At 35.7% G+C, this 19,898-nt stretch overlaps 1 protein-coding gene across 1 annotated transcript in view; it reads left to right on the top strand.

The window, feature by feature from the left end:
- Nucleotides 1-16,813: 16,813 nt before the first annotated feature.
- LOC127862514 (SCO-spondin-like) overlaps nt 16,814-19,898 on the top strand; it is a 38,455-nt gene continuing 35,370 nt past the window's right edge. Inside the window, exons 1-2 of the mRNA XM_052401669.1 lie at nt 16,814-16,919; nt 17,828-17,998. Coding sequence (XP_052257629.1) covers nt 16,832-16,919; nt 17,828-17,998 — 259 coding nt within the window. The 5' untranslated portion in view covers nt 16,814-16,831. The remainder of the gene's footprint in view (nt 16,920-17,827; nt 17,999-19,898) is intronic.

Below are 19,898 nucleotides of genomic sequence, written 5' to 3'. Positions count from 1 at the left end.
ATGCTTTTGCAATGGGAATATCCGGGGAAAAAAACATGGTACCCAGTGTTCATTCTAGACCGCGCGATTGCGCGATTCGCGCTATTTTTTCAAAGATCGCGCACATCTGCAGCATGTGTGCGAAAAAATTCGCGCACTCGATATCCGTTACGGGTTTTTTAAACTGTTAAATTCTGCTTCGCGTATTTATTGAGAAAAACACCGGAAATCAAAGGGAATTAACTCTTCGACTCACGGGTTAATAAACTTTATAATTTTCGTTTGAAATGATACTTGGGTTAATTAAAAAATAAGAACTTTCGTTTAAAAAATAAAGGGATGCGACTCGTGAATGATTAAGGAAGAAAAGCAGACGATTGTTTTTGTATACGTCATATATCATGTCGAAGAAGCGGATAACATATTTTTTTACAAAACCGGCATCGGCGAAGGAGGTTGGTGTCGATTCCCAATCCATTACGCCAGAATCCGAAACAAATGAGAAACAAAACAGCGAATCCGAGCCAAGTTCGTCGAAAAAAATAAAACTATCCCATTTCCAAAGTTCATGGAAAAATGACTGGCCCTGGCTAACTCAAAATGAAAAGGGTGAAATGCTTTGCAGTTTCTGCATTAAAAACAAACTTTCTAACACATTCACGACTGGTTGCACGAATTTCCGAACATCAACGCTGGCAAGACACGTCGATACAGCCGATCATAAACGTTCTGTTATTGCCCGATCCCAGAGAAAACATGCGCTAGAACAGACTGTTATGAATATTATTTCACACCAAGATGCAGCAGTAACATCGGCAATTGACACAGTGTACTGGTTAGCCAAAGAGAACATAGCTACAGACAAGTATGCATCCTTATTAGAGCTCTTAGAGAAAGAAGGGTGTAGTAATGTATCAAAATTGAATGTTAGTGGGAATGCATCATACAGGTCATATTCCATCGCTCAGGAAATACAACAATCCATAGCAGATACACTCATGGCTGATATCCTTGATGAGATGAAAGACGCATTATGTGTTGCCATATTAAGTGATGAGTCTACAGACATTTCTGTCACTGGTAAACTCATCCTGTATGTGAGATTTATTTCTAAAGATTTTGATGTTAAATCCCATTTTCTTGGTAACTTTAGCATAGGTGAAAAAGATGCCACTACCATTACCAACAAATTGACAACTGCATTGGCAGAAAGGGGAATTCCTGCTAACAAAATTCTTTGTCTGGGCTCGGACGGAGCCAGTGTGATGACTGGCGTGAACAATGGTGTAGCAGCCCAGTTGAAACGAATTTCTCCATTTCTCATTAATATACACTGCGTTGCACACAGGTTAGCCCTATGCACCAGCCAGGCAGCCTCAAAAGTAGATGTAATGCAACAGTACAAGTCCATTCTTACAAGCCTGTACTACTACTTCAAGAGTTCTTCAGTTCGTAGCAGCAGGCTAGCTGAAATACAGAATTTATTTGACCAACCCCAGATCAAGATGAAAGAGATGCATGATATCAGATGGTTTTCCTTTTATAATGTACTAGAAGGTATATACAAGTCCTGGTCTGCACTCATCATTTATTTTGATTCCACTGAATTGTCTAAGGACCCAAAGGCAACTGGTCTTCGAAAGTCTCTGCTGCAGTATAAGTTTCCAGCAATGACATGGTATCTTATGGATATCATACCAGTCATCACAACCCTCAACCTGATGTTTCAGAAGGATTCTCTAGACGTTTCTGTCATTAAGCCTATTGTAGATACTACAATTTCAAAACTAGATTACCTGAAATCAAATGATGGACATTACAAGCAAGAATTCAAACGTCTGTTGAAGGGTGATACATTGTTTGATCATGGGTTAAGCTACAAAACACAACAGGAACAACTGGTTGAATCAGCAATGCAGACATTTATTAATAACTTAATAGAAAACATGAAAAAGAGGTTTCCAGATGACAGCATTTATGTTGTTTCCGCGTTTGATGCTCTGGCTATGAGAGACCTATCATTTGTTCCTACATCACAGATAGATGCCTATGGATCCGACAAACTGGACGTCTTACTGGACTATTACAGCAAACCAAGAGGTGTTCCTGAGGTCCCTGAAATTGTAGATGCGAAAGCAACCAGAGCTGAGTATTCTTTACTCAAGCCACTAGTACTTCAGCAAAGGTACCCAAGGGATAAGCTTGCTGTCCTGTGGAAAATAATCTTTGAATGTCACAAGGAACAATTCCAAAATTTACTCAAACTTGCCTCCATTGCTTTGACTTTGCCTGTGCAGACAGCCATTTGTGAACGTGGCTTTTCATGCCAAAACAACATCAAAACTGCCCATAGAAACAGGCTGAATGAATCATCCCTGCAGACACTGATGACTATTAGCATTGAGGGACCCCCTTTGAGAAGTTTTGATGCTGCAAAGGTCCTCCAAGAATTCAAAACAAAAAAGCAGAGGAGAATTTTCAGAAAATTGTCCTTTGATACTGGAATGTAAAAACTTAATTCTATACATTAATTAAGACACTTACATGACTTAGGTTTTAATATCATATCATCATTCATATCATATCATGATAGACAATCAGTATTTTTTTATTGTTTTAAATGATACAGAAATATCATGTGAACAATTATTTTCATAATCCTTTGTTTTTATTTAAGTCAGCAATATACTATGGAAAGTGCAGTTATATTTAGCAGCAGTTACAATGGTATTTCACTGACTTGACTGTTTTAAGTAATGTAGAAGTTAAAACAAATAAACATTAAAACGAAAATGAAAACATATAAATGGTACTTGATCAATTCCCCCCCCATTTGTGAAAAATTTCCCCCTATTTTTCAAAGTGAGGGGGGAAATTCCCCCCTACTTTTCGATTTCTAGAATGAACACTGGGTACCGAAGTATGCGCGTCCTAGAAATTGGACTATATTCCGTTTTTTGTTGAATTCTCAAATGCGCATAATTAAATTTGTAATCCGAAACACTTTTACCTATTTAATTTTTACTCGACGTGATCACATTCTTCAATCAAACTGTAAATGTACAGTGTGTTTTAATCTTTTCTCTCGAGAAAAGCGCGCGCAAATTATTCCCTACATGAACAACGTCACGTCAAATTCATGGGAAGCGTGCATGCATGAAATTTCCGTTTAATGTTCCGTGGTAAAATTTTAACATAATGATATAGCGAATGATTTGGAATTTGACATTTCCTCAAAATTAATTGCAAATCAAACACACACTGTATATTTATCGTTACGGACGTTTACATAAGTCACTATAGAAACAGTTATTGTACTGTATACTGGTGCAACAGAAAATCCAGACGAAACTGGATTAAGTGTTGAGTGTTGTCAAAACGAATCCCGGAATAAACCCCCTTCGGAAGAAACACCCTTCCCTAAAAACAGTATAGCGGAAGAAACCCCCTTTCACATTTTGCATAAACGGAAGGAACACCCTTCCATAGCGGAACAAATCCCCTTCCAGTTTTCAGACAGGCGGAATAAACCCCCTTCATGACTGTTATTCAAACTGTTCGAAAACATTGACACGTAATTCGATTCACAATTTTCCTGTTTGAAGCAATAATAAACATGTTGTATATTACATGCTCACATTAGTATCACTACATTATATATATATATATATATATATATATATATATATATATATATATATATATTAGAGACAAAATATAAACTGTGCAGTGACAATCTTGTGTCAAGCTCGTATGTACCAATAGGGGTCGTCGTCAAACGGGTTTCATGTTTTAGTTGTATACGTATACCAGGCCACTTTTATGTAATGAAAAGCATTTAGAAAAACAAAATTATGAAAAAAATAGTGGTTGATGTATAACAACAAAAACACAAATAACACTATTAAAAAGTCTTATAAGCGGTACGTTGACCATATTTTGTGTCAATTTCATAGATCAATATGTGGGCTTTTAATTGCTAATTATATTTAAAAAAACAACAACAATAACAACAGATTGACATAATTATACACCGAAGTTTTACAGGGAGTTATGTAGGAGTCACGCTGTTGGAGGGTCGGTCGATTGCTTGGTGGGTTGATTGGTTTGTTTGTTTGTCCGAATCAAATGTTTAAAGTTTGTTGAGCAACTTCATTTGTCAAGCTATTGAATCGAAACTTGGAATATGTAATCCCCTTTAAAGTGAAGATGTGCAAGACACTTTTTCATGAGCAGTGATCCACACGTTCTTGAGTTATTTAGCCTTGATAGTAAACCTATCATGGCAAACGTATACAATTTTCTCCGTTTGTGAAGTGATCTTTTTCCATATTTTCAAGCGATAGAATGGAAAATTGAAATATGGCAATAACATGAAGTATATGATGTTCAAGACACAATTTTGTTTGCTGTTTCAAAGTGGCGAGAGGGTATGTTAAGTCATGTTTGTGACAAAGCTGTAGTTTATGTACGTAAAATGCACCACGTATAACGATCATGATGTTTAAACTTAATTAGTTTTAACCCAATTCCAAATCATGGAACAATTGTTAAGAGTTTAATGGGCAGATATATTGACTTTAATTTAACATAAATGAAATAATGCATATTGCCACTTCTAACCTGAACGTGCTTATTGGGAGATTAATTTCCAAGTATAAACATGCTTGACATTGATGTCAATATATGCTACAAAGTGGTTCATTTCTGCAAGATTCTACACATCCATTTTCTCAACAAGATATTGTTCCCAAACAGTCGATACTTACAGATAACTCTTACTCACTTTAAAATCAAAACCGTCGGTGGATACCGTAATCCTGACAAGTAAACAAAGATGAGAAGCTATTTATCATACGTGATATGGAGAGTCCTCAGTTAATCTGCACTAATCGGAGCAAATTATCAGCTACATTTGTTCGAGTGGACAGAAACCAACGTGTTTATCTTGTAATCTAAAAGTGCTCAGTTTAAAAATTATTATAGGGCGGTTAACTGCATTGCTTGTAAAACTTGGTTGACAAATTAAATTGTTGTTAAATTTTGCCCAGATCTTTGACTTCAATCTGAAAAAGCCATATATACATGAACATAATAATCTGCAATTCTGTCGTGTGTGTTTCTTTCCCCATAGTAATACTGTATTCGAATAGTAAAGCTTAATGCGAGTGAACTCGTTTATATTCGAGGGTGAAGATAGCTTACTTATAACCCTCTACTGCTTGATAACCCAAGCTAAAATAAGTCGTAGCTTGCTGATTCAAGCCGAAATAGGTCACAGTTTGCAACTTCGATGATACGCGTGTCACAGTACAGAATGCATGCTTAAATATACGTAGTACGTTTGAAAAAAAAAAGTCTTGCTAAACTATAATTAGTACTTATAAAACAAAGTGTCTTTTATTTCATTGAAACGAATTTTGTTTGAAGAAAAACAAATGTGTCTGTTCAAAAGCGCTAGATTCGATACTTATTTTTGCGTATGTACTTAATCGATTAACTCTAAAGGCTTCTAGCGCAATCACTTGTATTTTTCTATCTATGCAATTTATTAAAGCAAATAAATCGTTATTCCACCGATTACAATGCGTTTTTTTCAGTAACGTGTTCATCTAAATCATTTTTTTTTCCAAGTGTGTTTGGAATCGGATTAAAGGTAGATCCAAAAGTGTGCTTCTGCTCGTTGGCGCTGTTCGGCAAATGTTGCTGTAATTTCACCCGACTTATATTTTAAGTTGTGTCAAAATACATCCTTGCTTGAAATTAATTCCTGAGTCAGACAAAATAAATGTGATAAAAGTCATAAAACTTGTTCGAGGCTATAGTGATATATTGTGCCAAATGACTTTCCACGAACCAGGAAAATGGCCACATAGCGTATGTAGTCTTGGTTACCATGGTTACCAACACAATTTTAGGCATTTACTTTTGTTTAGAATGAAGGTTGTAAATGTGGCTATATAATAAAGAGGTTAATTATCACAGCAAATGTAAAGCATTTGAATTAAAAAAGAAAATGATGTGTCAATACTCAAATTATCGTTTATTTTTCCATTTTGACCATGAAATGACCTTGACCATGACCTTTGGTGACCTTGGTGATCTGTTTGGTAGAGGCCCTATATCAATGGATTACTTCTATCAGATATTAAAGTCAGTACATATAGGTGTTCAATAGACGAATTCAATTCATCTTTATTAGTAATTGAATCATAAAACGGCGGCCATCTTGGACGCCATCTTGGATTTCTAAGCCCTCCAGCACTTTCCAGAAAAACGACATCTTGTTCTGAAATCTACAGACCCTGACACACATTTTTGTATATTAAACCCACTGTTTATGAGTTGTGGCCAGTTAGATGTAATAAAGCTTAACAAATTTGCAGCAATAATACGTGTTACTGGTTAGTGAATGGGAATCATTTTCTTAAGACAATGGCCAACACTCCAAACCTTTTCATACAAATGCCATGCATGCAAATACTGGCTCTTTTTGTACTGGTATGTATCGTAAAAAATAAATTAGGATGTTCTTAACGGATTTTTTCCCCAAATACCGTCTGTTGGAGGGTTAGGTATTATAGTTCATTTCAATATGACACATTGTGGTTCAGTGTGATTCCCTCGCCTTGTCATAGAAATGACCGAAGTAACAAGTATCAGTGTCCGACCACGTTTCTTCATAATCGTATTGAGTCTACGTCCCAGTCTACTCATTCCGTGAGCCAGTCAAGACCGAACATTAAATCGATATAATTCGGGGATTTGTTCTCGATGATCTCGATAAATATGATGTCATTAAACATTGCAATACCGATTAATCATGTGTGTGATTCGGTCACTTACGGGATACAAGTAAAGGAACTATATATATGGCAATTTTAACATAATGACGGAATGTCCCAAAATGGATTCTTGCACGCGTTTATACCGAGTATAAACTTGTTAATTCATTATTGAAACATGCAAATATGCACGATTGTGGATGATTTAAAACGAATGTGTATGGTTTGTTGAGAAACAACAATATAACATATTGTTACTATAAATAGTAACAAAATGAAACGCAAGCCGGCCGTTATTCGTATAGAAAATCCCAGCAATCGATACCTCCCGGATTACCCGCCCCTAAATACTCTCGCGCGCCTCCAAAACGGTACTGAAGAAATAAACATGTGTATAGGTCCCTACGCAAAACAAGGAAGCGAAACGGGTTTATCAAATATATTTGAGGATTTAAAGAGTTTCTGTTATCGATCTGAAAACCACATAATAGTTCGTTTTTTTTTATTAATATAAATTACGTAATTAGTAGAAATAAGGTTCATCTGCATTCGTTTAAGAGTAATAACACACAGCATGGGCGTGGACCTATTTGTGTAGGTCCCTGGCATGAATAAGGTCTTGGTTGTCATTTAACATGTTATTTAAAGGTGACGCGTGATATCTTATCTAAATTTCGGTATCAACACATGCGCAGACATGTGGTGTCACGGGCAAACCCATAAACGCTTTTAATCCACACTTGGAACATCGCCTCCCATTTAGCGAATTCGTTCGCGCCTTTATCGCTGATGTTGTTTTTTTTCAAGAGATGTATGTTGCTGTCATTTATAATCCGTAATTAAAGAAAAATAAATCACTTATTTCATGCGTGTTTTTTTTATTTGTTAAGCGTAAATTTAGACCGTTTTACGAACATTTAATAAAGACATACGTCTAGGAAATCTAGAGAACACAATTGGAACTATTTAAGTTTATTTAAGGCTCATTATTTTTCATGTTGAACATTTCAATCGTGAATTAAGATGTTATTAAGAAAATTTTATAATATTTCAAGCAACATGTAAAACGTTATTTAAATAATAATATAAGAAAGTTGTAGACAAAAGCTGATATGTCATTTTCAATAAAAAAGTATGACATATCCTGACATCTTATACAGTTTTGCAAGCGAATAACTCCGATACTTGTTCATTTAAATCACAAAATTCATTTTCGGCTAGTTATTTTTGTATTAGCTTGAGAGCGATTTTTAAATAAAAGCTTGCTAAAAACCACTTAAGTTTTAGACTAAACTAGATACATAATTTTAATTTAAAAAAATCTCTACCTGAAAATCTTACAGAGTTTCGATAACAAAGATTTACGAAACAATTTTAGAATCACAAACTTTATTTCGGCTATAGATTTGTATATTACCTTTAAAATGACACTTACAAGGTAAATATTAATAGCGAAATGGTAACTGTTTAGACAAACAAAGAGATGCATTATTTAACTAAAGAAGTGGTCCTAAGTCTTTAATCTTACAACGTTTCTTAATGAATATCTCCGGAAAGTATAGAAAGTACGACATTTAATAAGACATAATATAGGCTTAAACAAAGGCAGATATCAATTTAATTGTCTACATCGATCTTAAATCTATCTAATTAATATTAAAGATCTATTCCAAAAATATGGTCTGAATGGATGTTTCCAATCTTTATATATTGATAGATCTTTGTTAATATCTCCGGCACTATTTACGCTAAAATCACAACGTTTACTTCACACTTTAGATATTTCTATACCTTTATAATTATGCTTGAATAATTTTATTCCTTAAAGAAATAATTAAATTTTTATACAAAGGCATTATGCTGAAAGGTATGCTTAAAAATGCCAACTCGGCCTTAAACATTACGTGTTGTCACTGAATATTATTGCAGAGACACATATTTTATGAATCTATCGTGTATATTTTTTATTTAAATTATATTGATTTACGATGTGATACATATCGACACTTGGTTTCATGTTTCACTTGTTTTCAATCCTAATGTGCGAAGTCTTAAAGTACTGTTTATTGGAATAAAGCGGGTGTACACTATGATAACGTTGTAATCTGTCAAATTCTTCAGTACCGTTTTCAATCGCGGGTTACGTAATAGCCAATATGGCGGCGCCCATATTATCGATTCTGGGATTATTAATTTTTAGGTCAATGATATATAATTAAATTAATTTATGTACTTCAAGAGAGTTAAGCCACTTTGAGAATGCATAATTAAAAAAAGATATATACGGAATTATTACGCCTCTTCGAGAATGTGAATATACATTACAGAAATAATATGATTGTTTAATATCAAATGCAGGAATAATCAGACCCAAGCGACAATGGCAGGATAGAAACAATTACTACAATCTTCTGTTTTCAGCTACAAAAATATATGTTTTAAATAAAGAAAGCAAATATGTTACGATAATCAAAGTTGGGACTGATGTTAAGAAAACATTAATTTATGCACCCCAAACGAAATACGTTTTCTTCTACTTCTACTTCTTTAATTGATACTGTTAAAACTGTAACAACAACACTCACTACTGCTACTACTTCTTCAATATTATAATACTTCATTATATTATACTGCGTGACTTAACGTTACGATACGTTGCTTTACGTTACGTAACGTTTCATAACATTGCTTTTTTTATTTGAGTTAAGTCAGTTTATCTTATTTCAATTTAAAATATAGTTTTTTATCTTTGTTTTACCGGACGTATGCAAAGAAGAGAAAACCCTTTAGGCATAAGAAAATCTTCAATAGAGATCAATACAGAAGTCCGATACATCACCGCTCGTATTATCTAATCAACAGAAGGATGTTATTGCCTGCGCTGTCGTACTTCGACCTGCTTTGACCAACGGAAATCTATATAATTAAATGCCGAAAAGCCGGCTTTATTGTTACCTGATCAACAATCTAATTACCCTACCGGTGTCTTGAATAATTAACGAGTTTTCAATCTCTTGTTTCTGAGAATTCGACCACGTTTCGGTCATAAGTCAGTGTTCTAGGAACCACGGGATAGTGTGTTTTATATTTTGTGAGACGGGTAAAAAACGACATTTTTTTATCTTTTTGTATTTTTGAGTGAGAACGACCAATACAATAGGAAAAATAAAATTTAGAGTGCAAATTTCAAGGTGACAAAATGAAGACCCGTTGTTTATTTACAATTGTTTTTTTTTTCTTTACCAATTTTATTATCGATGTGATCAGTGCGGAACAAGATTTCAAAATATACGAATTTCACCTGAGCGAAAATTCAAATAGTTCATTTCCCGGGAAAAGACTGGTGGGTCACATGTACAATAATTTTACCACCAAACGACAAGTGATTCATTGTGCATACGAGTGCCTCAAGTCCAGCCGATGTCGCTCGTTCAATTTTGAGCACTTGACACACACCTGCGAACTCAACGACGCCGACCACGTGACTGCAACCAGAAGTCTCCAGGACGAGGCTAAGGGCACGAGCAGCGACTACTTCCAGCGAGCAGCGTTCTCTATTGAACCGGTATTTATTTTGGCGAACCATTTTAATGACGAGTGCCTTAGATTATAAACACATTTTCTGTCCCTTTTTTATTTACGAGCATTTGCTGACATCCAAAATTGTGTTTTCTTTAAGCACTTGTTGTTCTTTGACTGCTTTTGGCTGTCAAGAAAATACTTCATAGAACATGGATATGTATGCGTTTTCAGTTTCTTTACTAAGATAACAGAACGTAGCAGACTAATATAAACAACAACAGATTATATACAATCATACTAGTTGTGATTTTTTTACCAATAATTTCAAAGAATGTAAAACACAACGAATTGTTCACACACCTAATTAAATCCTGTACCCTTGTATTGGACAACCAACAACAGGTGTTACTGTGGTCAAACTAAAGAATGGTCACACCTTTCAATGTCACACCTTCATACTTTAACAGACACGTCCAAAATCTTATATGTACATTTACATACACCGGGTATTGACATTATTTTTTATATAACTAAATGTTATTAAAATATGTGTTTATATTTTATCATATTTGATAAATGATTTTATCCTTTATACACGAATACGTTTTTGAGCATAATTACAAATAGCCTTTTTTCAAGATAAAAGCAAAACACAATTAATGTTTAAATTGTTTAATTTATTAAAGCAATATTTCTAAAGTGTACGAAACAATAAGGGGAAGCGGGCGTAAATACAAATATTTTGAAACTTGAAATAAAGTATTATTTAATCTCTCTTTGTGCAGAGAATTTTGTGCAAAATTAACAAATGAGATCAACTTGTAGTTTTTAAACCCGTACATTTTTTGTATTGTACATTTTGACAACATGTAACGATGTTGAAACATTCGATTTATAGAGGGCTTTTAGGGTTATGTCTTAGAACACTCAAGGTCAGGCAGATTTACATCACGATACTAGTTTGGAGAAAATTGTCTCAGACATTCTAGTTTTGTCTGGCTTTTCAAGTTTTTTAGTCTGTCACTTAATTTTTTCAGGAACAAATAGATCAATCTCATCAATTGAACTACACTTTTTTGTGGTAATTTTAAACTATCGTAAAATGTTGCTTACAAATAATTCCTAAAAATTATTAGCTCATTGAAAGAATTCCATTACTTATATGACACATACATATATGTAAGAAGGAAAACACAGAAAATATAACGAAACAAAAATACAACAGCACCCTAGCTGAAAAAAGTAAATGCTTGTTTTTTTATAGGAAGCTCTTGGTCCGTGCGCTCGTGAGCCGTGTAAAAATGGCGGCCGTTGCCTGGATACGGTGACCCACAACATGGAGCGGACATACTTCTGCATCTGTACCGACCAGTACATGGGGGAGAACTGCACACAGAAGAGTAAGCCTCCGAATCTAGCACGCAGACTCAGACCACTATTGTCATCTCCATTATCACTATCATCTTCTTATTCTAGTCCTTCTTCATTAAAATTTACAGCAACATTCTTACGATTGTTATCATCATATCATCGCCGCCATTGTATCATCATCGGCCGCAGAAGAAGCGGCTGTCGTAGTAAGATCAACATATTACGCATATTACATTATTATAATTATCATTAACAGAGGCAGTAACTGCAGCAGCATCTTTTTTTCTACATATTCTTTATCATCAACAATATTATCGTTTACACTGCCTTCAATACTACGAGTATCATCAGTTGCATTATCATTATTACCTTCATCATAAAAACAAAAACAACACAATCGTCAAGCAGAAGGAACCGATCTTATATGATCGGCGTCGTTCTCAGTCTAGAAAAATAAATGCTTTAGTGACATGTAACGACTAAGTTTATGCCTAACCATAACCCTGTCTTTTAACGTTTACATTATGTATAGATGTGCAAATAACAACTAACGTGTAACTACTTAAAGCACTGCAAAATATAAACTGCCTGAATAGTAAATGTACAGTAAATAGTTTTACATGCGCTGCCGAACAATATTACATTTTTGAATATGCAATTACTTTTAGAGAATCAGATCGACTGGGACGAGTGGGAGGACTGGGGACCGTGCTCTGTCACGTGCGAGGAGGGCTGGACTGCGCGACGTCGACGCTGCATTGACGTCGTGTCGTCGGAGACGTTACCGCCTTCACAATGTTTCGGGCGCGACGTCGAGTACAAGTCATGCAAGCTGCAATCGTGCCCTCGTAATTATAAAGCAATTGCGCTTTAATTAATTTACTTTTTGTATTTAACAATCCGTACTTTTCGATCAATTTGTAAGCAGGTTACGAATTTTTACATCCATGCATTAATCGTGTGCAATAACGTGCCCTCACAACAATCGCAATTCAAATCATACACCTGCACGGTAATGTTCCGTAAAATCAGGCCCGTAGCCAGAGTTTTGAAAAGGGGGATGCGAATTTTCCCATCAACGATTGTTATGAAGCAACGAAGTGGCGTGGCGGTAGGTGGGGGACTGGTTGTCCCCGTCGTGCAATCGGGGGCTTGGAGGTCCTCCCTCTAGAAAATTTTGAAAATGAAAAGTAAAATCCTGCATTTTGGTGCTTTTATCTGAATTCAGAGACTGTTAGCATTTTTATTTGAAAATTCACATTCATATACTATACGCAGTAACTGATCGACATGAATATGATATAACATACATGTATTCCCCACTGCCGTTTTTCAATAACCACCTTTTTTGATCAGTCACGGAAATACATTATTTTATACCCGAAGCTAGTATGCGCGCACACACTTTGTTTACATATACAACAACACATTGATAGAATATAAAAAAAAACGGTATACAATATCATTATTTATTGGAATCTTGATAACATTGGTGTATTTTACCATTCCTAAATTTTACCATTCCTAAATCAAGCAAATTAAAAGGAAAAAATTAACTTTTTTCAAAACAACTGTTTGTCCGCTACTATGGATAGTACCCGAGGCCTAGCATTTCTCTAAATATGCTAATAGTGTTTTGTACAACAAACACTGATTAACAAAACTGGGTCTTCTCTAATCTTCATCAATACTAAACAGAAATAAAAATGTTATAACTGGTTTCTTGTATTTTTTTAAAATTATTTTTAACAAATTAGTTATCATTTTCCAAAGGAATTTTAGAATACAACAATTAAGGCTTCATAAAGACCCTTTAACCACAAACTACTGGTCCTATCGTCTCAAAGACCTTATAAATGTATAACAAGACGTTGAAGAGAAAATATGAACTTATTTGACCGTATGTTCAAGATCCGTCACAGTTAATGAACATTTAACGTTAACGTCCACCTGATCATATATGTTATAACGTTTTACATTTATTGTAACAACTGTTTCAGAGTATGGCATATTTTCTAGTGTCAAGTTTGACATAATTAAAACATTGTTGGCAGTTCTGTATGTGGAGCAGAAAACAGACGCCATAAGGCAAAAAAGCTATATTGCTTTGTAGAAATGATTTGTTTTCTTGCCATACAACAACAAAAAATTATCCTGTCTTGAGCATAGCTGATATTTTTTGTCTGAAAACCCGTAAGGTGATCCGAAAATGGTTGTACGGGGATATAACAAAAAGACAACGCATTCTGTCGAAAATGCTGTGTATAATCGTTAATTTTTATAAATCGTGGTATAATGCAAAATTATTAACCAGTGACTCATTAGTCTTCGGCAATAGTCGACGGGTGTCTTTGGATTGCCGTCATTTTCGGAAGCTGGCGTAACATTCCGATAATAATAATCTAAAATATTCTCTATTTCCTGTCGGTAGCATATTGAAGTCAACATTATTGTAACGCTTAAATACGAAGTCTCACTGGATTCCGGGAAAAGATAAATACTCGCTTTTGCGTCGAATAAAGTTGGGTGCATCTTATAGTTCAAATATTTGTTTTTAATCTTCTAAAAACATTGGGTGCGAACGCACCCAACGCACCCCCCCCCCCCGGCTACGGGTATGAAAATGGTATAAAATAATGCACATACTTGTTAATATAGAATCATTACACAAAACCCGAAATCTACATGTAGTTTATACCCTGTAGTTCTATTAAAGCTTGCAAAGTTTTGACGAACTCATATGAGTCGTGTTCTGAGAAAACTGGGCACAATGCATGTGCGTTAAGTGTCGTCCCAGATTAGCTTGTGCAGTCCGCACAGGCTAATCTGGGACGACACTTTCCGCTGTATGAAATTTTTGTTTAAATGAAGTCTCTTCTTAGGCGGAAAGTCTTCTTAACAAAAATCCAATTTAGGCGGATTGCACAGGCTAATCTGGGACGACACTTTACGCACATGCATTATGAGCAGTTTTGTCAGAACGCGACTCATATGCATGCCTGTTTTGATCAGCAACCGCATAATAAACGTGATTTGAAGCTGGTTTCAGCGGATATAGAGACAGTATTTCTCTCCCTTTCAAGTAATGATATGATACTAGCCACATCACATACCCTCTTTTAATCTTTTAAAGGCTGGCTGCAGTGGAGCGAATGGGGCTCGTGTAGTACGGAAGACACTTGCGGGCGGGGCGTCAAACTGCGCCATCGGAAATGCTCTAATGGCGGCGTGCCCGGTGTAGACAGATGGTGTCTTGGCTTCACCAACCAGTCTGCCCCCTGTGAGGGAATCAACTGTAGAGGTAATCTTTAATATTATCAATACCTTAACATTTATTGAATCCAATAATGATTGTTTAACCAAATACTGAAAACATATTTAAACATCTAGTATTTGTGATGATTCAAGTATTAACAGCAAGGTACTAAACCAGTCGTCAAGAAGAAAACTGGTTTCGAGCTACGGTCATTGGTAAGTAATCATCGGTTAATTTAAATACGGTGTAAAAGCTTGTATTTCAAAACGATGAAATATTTATTTTGTTTAATTTAACCCATTTATGCCTGCGTCTAGAAAAAAGGCCTTGGCAAACAGCGTAGACCCAGATGAAACGTCGCATCATGCGGAGTCTCATCAGGGTCTGCGCTGTTTGCTTATAGGAATTTCTGTAAGAAATATTTTAAATATAGAAATAAATATACTAGACAACCCTTATTTTGGAAATAACTTTATCCAATTTAGAAGGATGGGAGAGTCCACTAGGCTGAATAGGGGTTAATTGCTAACCGCATTCGAATTGTTCACATGCAGTCAAAATTACCACATTATGTGTAAATTTCGAACAGTTCGACGGCCAGTCCGACACTTGCCTCTTGATACAATCACCATGCTTGAAATCACTGTGAAAGCAACGTGCTTTTCTTAACATTTACACTTTAGAGTTCGTATTCTCTTTTCTTTTCTTAGTTATAATTGTTCTGCCGTGGTAAGACCGTGTATGGGATACTACTATACTAATCTGAGAACAACTCGCATAAAAGTTATCGTCGTTTTCACCAGTGTTTGTTAGCCAACTGTAAGCTGTGCTATACGTAGGAATGTTGGTGATCACGGACAGCCGGAAGCACGGGGACGGACGGGTGGAGGTACAGAATGACCTGGACGACTCGACACTTGCCCTATGCGCTGACCATGGCTGGGACCAGTCCGAAATAGACGTCGTCTGCAGACAGATCGGGTTCCAAGGAGCTGCGGATGGTAAGTTGATCTTGACCGTGACAAGATATTGTTGCACTGATCTCTTCTGCTTGAAGTAGCCAGTGAACTGTACGCGATCTCATTTCAGTTGTCTTATCATACCAGATTTTATTTAACGTGTTAAAGAATTTTGTACATAAGCGAGTCTAACTTACGAATTTCGTGAACGAGTTTTCTAAATTACTTCTAAAACGAACGCGTGTGACATTTCTTTTACCATATTCTCTTAAATAAGCGGACAGTATTTCGTAAACTTTATTGCAAATATATTTAAGTTATACATAGCGTTAACGTTGCAACGTAATATCAACAAAAAACTTCGCGATCAGTCAAAACGAAAAGTACCCAATGAACACACTCACAATTATACTACACATGTTTGAGATCAGACTAACTCTAACGGTTTTAACATGGAGAACAATGCATAGCATGTAATAAAACAATCTTTATTATTTCTTTTTATAATGCTTTTTGGTTACAAGCATTGGACTATTTATCGATAATACATTTTCGACGTTGACCGTTGTTATCAAAACCTATTAAAACACATATCAGTGAAATTGCTTCTATCTAATTCATTACATACTCAATTAAGTTGAGTAAAAATGAACTTATAATTAGGGTGATGAATCTCACATGATTAAAGAATGCCTTCATCGGAAAATATAAATCAACATAAAGAGCGCAACATTGAATATGCAACTTCCGATGAAATAAATCATCATACGAATCCGTTCACGTGTGTGCTTATACATAAATGAGCGTAGTAACCGCAGGGCTGGAATTACTCTGAATTGAAGGAATAGTTTACACATCACCCCATATTTGGATGTCTCGATTATATTTATTGTTTAGACGCCATCATGAACCATTATCAAATGAACCGCCTGGTACCCGGCACACCCGTGTATAGACTGATGTGTTCCGGCTCGGAAAAGACTATTCAGGCGTGTAGACGGGAACGAGTTGAGAACTGCTCGACATTAGCCGGGATGATGTGCAAAAGTGAGTCAATCAAAGTTAAGAGTATTGCCATAGTAAAAATAATTAACAAGTTTAATTTAACTCAACATTTTATCGATTTTAAGCATTGTTAATGAACTGAATGTTTTAAAAACGTTTTGTTTTACAATATGCATACACTCGCATTGTCCATCTGAGAAATGTTTCTGTTTTGAATCAGTAAGTTCGTAGTTTGTTCAGGAAAATGAATTTAAAAAACTTTGAAAAGAAGGGATTTTTCATTCTTATCCCATTGCTTTGTTTGGCTAGATACGTTCATCCTGTTCCCGCATGAATAATTAATGTAATTAGAAGAACGACGGTGTCTCTCTTTGTGAATAATATATGAAGTGTACCCTGGCCCGCGTAATTGGATGTATACTTCAAACAGACAAATAGATAAAGAGATCAGATAGGCTTTTGTTGAATTATGCAGTTTGTTCTCCTGTACTATACTTGGAAAAAAGTTCGAACGAAGAAGATATACTGGACCAGAGAACGATAACTTATTCTGAACAATGCATGATTTGTTTTTTTCTATGACCGTCACAATGCATTTTACAATACATAAGAAGTTTATTTATTAAAAATCAACAACTATGTTATGACATTTTATTTGTTTAAAAACACATAAAACCACATCGTCGGATACCCACGGCTGCTGATTACGCTCCGCTCATCTAAGAACGGAGAGTAACGTAATGAATAGACAAGGGGTATCCGACGATGATAAAACCAATAATAATGAAACTAGTGGTGGGTATTCTACAGCAGGTTAATATAGCGGCGTTTACGTTGAAGTCTTTTAATTAAATGATGATCTTGCAGTTTCTGTAAATTTTCTTTCCTAAATAACCCCCGCCCGAATGCTTTATCGTTTTGTATTGTCGTCTTGTTTTCCTTGGCTCCAGTTAAGGGTGGATGGAGCTTGTGGAGTGGGTGGAGTGAATGCTCGGTCACGTGCGAGGATGGACAGAGGACGCGGACACGTGCGTGCAACCACCCGCCCCCTAACTACGGGGGTACGCCCTGTCCCGGGGACCATGTTCAGTACAAGCCCTGCACAGAGAAGATGTGCCCTAGTGAGTATTGCCACGAAGTCAGTTGGAAAAATAATGGAAGCAACTTTATGAATTCTTATACATGTTATGTCATGTAGAAAAATTGTAATTGTTTGTAATGATTATTAAGGATAAGTCTAAATGTAATTGCATCGAGTTTATGATTTATTACGATCTCACATGTCTCACGTGACAACGCTGTCCAATGGTAATGCTTGTAATATTGGATCTCATGTGTCTATATGAGTCGTGTTCTGAAAAAACTGGGTATAATGCATGTGCGTAAAGTGTCATCCCAAATTAGCCTGTGCAGTCCGCACAGGCTAATTAGAGACGACACTTTCCGCCTACATTATATTATTGCTAAGAAGAGACTTCATTTAAACGAAAAATGCCATAAATGCGCAAGGTGTTGTGGGACGACACTCTACGCACATGCATTATGCCCAGTTTTCTCAAAACGCGACTCATTTTCGAAATTGCGACAGATTTTGAAACTGACGCCATTCAATATCAGACTCCACGAGAATTCGCACGCCTCATTAAACTATTATTTGTGAACATTTAACCTAATAAAAATCGCAATTCACAGCTTACATGCATTCACGTTCTCATTTGAGGTATGTTAAGACCAATACAAAGAATTCAAACGTTCGTTTTCGGTGAGTTGTCATGGACAGATTATGATGCTGGTGATGTGGTTGATATTGATGATGACGGTTCTGATGTTCTGTTCGTGATACTGATGATGATAATGGCGATGATGACGTTGCTTAAAAATAATTTACAGAAAAATCAGCATAAAATATTTGTTTTACCGATATTAGTTATATTTCATAATGACGACGACTATGACGGCATGCTTTCACGTATTGCATCACGTATATTAACCCATTTATGCCTAGTGGACACTCCCATCCTTCTAAATTGGAGCAATTGATTTCTAAAATTAGGGATGTCGTGTATATTTATTTCTATATTTAGAATATTTCTTTAAAAAAATCCTTAAAGCAATCAGCGCAGACCCTGATGAGACGCCGCATCATGCGGCGTCTCATCTGGGTGTACGCTGTTTGCTAATGCCTTTTTTCTAGACGCTAGGCATGAACGGGTTAACAATTGTTTTCACGAGTGCATGTGTTTCTATTTACACAGGTATGTTCACTGTCTAACTTCTCGAGATACTGCACTAACGTTACGACGCGCACTATGTCGGGGTTTGATTCACGTTGCACTAACAATATCAACAATATCTTTGTGACGTTGTTCTACGTCACCAATGTCTGAGCATGATGTCACATTTGTGGTGTTCCTAGCAAGAACAATTTAAGTTATAACAAATTGAACATTTTATGTCACGCGGCACTGTGATGTCGATTTATATTACTAATTAATCGAATAAAGAAATCGAGTTGGAATCCAACACATTTTGATATAAATATTTATATCTAGTGCACACAAGTTTATTTATGATCATTTAACCGCTTGCACGTCAACCCTTTTATATTCTACATTACATGCTTTTAAAAAATAAAGTTTTCAATTACAGTAATTGTTCAATTTTGAATACTACACTGTATTAACCGATTCTGATAAAAAGCACAAGGAGGTATGATGGTAGACAATTAACGGCATACAGAGCTTAAACCACATCCGCTGCATTTAGAACTAGATTTGCAACTGTTTATGGCATGATTTTCTTCAAAATGACGAGACGAAAGAGCGTACATATTACCGGCATATTATACCGTTGTATTTCGGCAAAAGTAACGAAGTTGATTAGAATACCAAGATCTTTCACATATTCTGATACAAGTTTTTATTTTTGTCATAGAATGTCAATTTCAGATGGCTTCGTTTGAACGGGTTCGTTATTTTCTTACGTTTTATTATAGACGAGTGTTTTTTAAGTACAGAAATT

The sequence above is a fragment of the Dreissena polymorpha genome, chromosome 16 (assembly GCF_020536995.1).
Source record: "Dreissena polymorpha isolate Duluth1 chromosome 16, UMN_Dpol_1.0, whole genome shotgun sequence".
Taxonomy (NCBI): domain Eukaryota; kingdom Metazoa; phylum Mollusca; class Bivalvia; order Myida; family Dreissenidae; genus Dreissena; species Dreissena polymorpha.
Note: the sequence above shows the minus strand (reverse complement) of the source record. Positions and strands in the feature narration are given on the sequence as shown.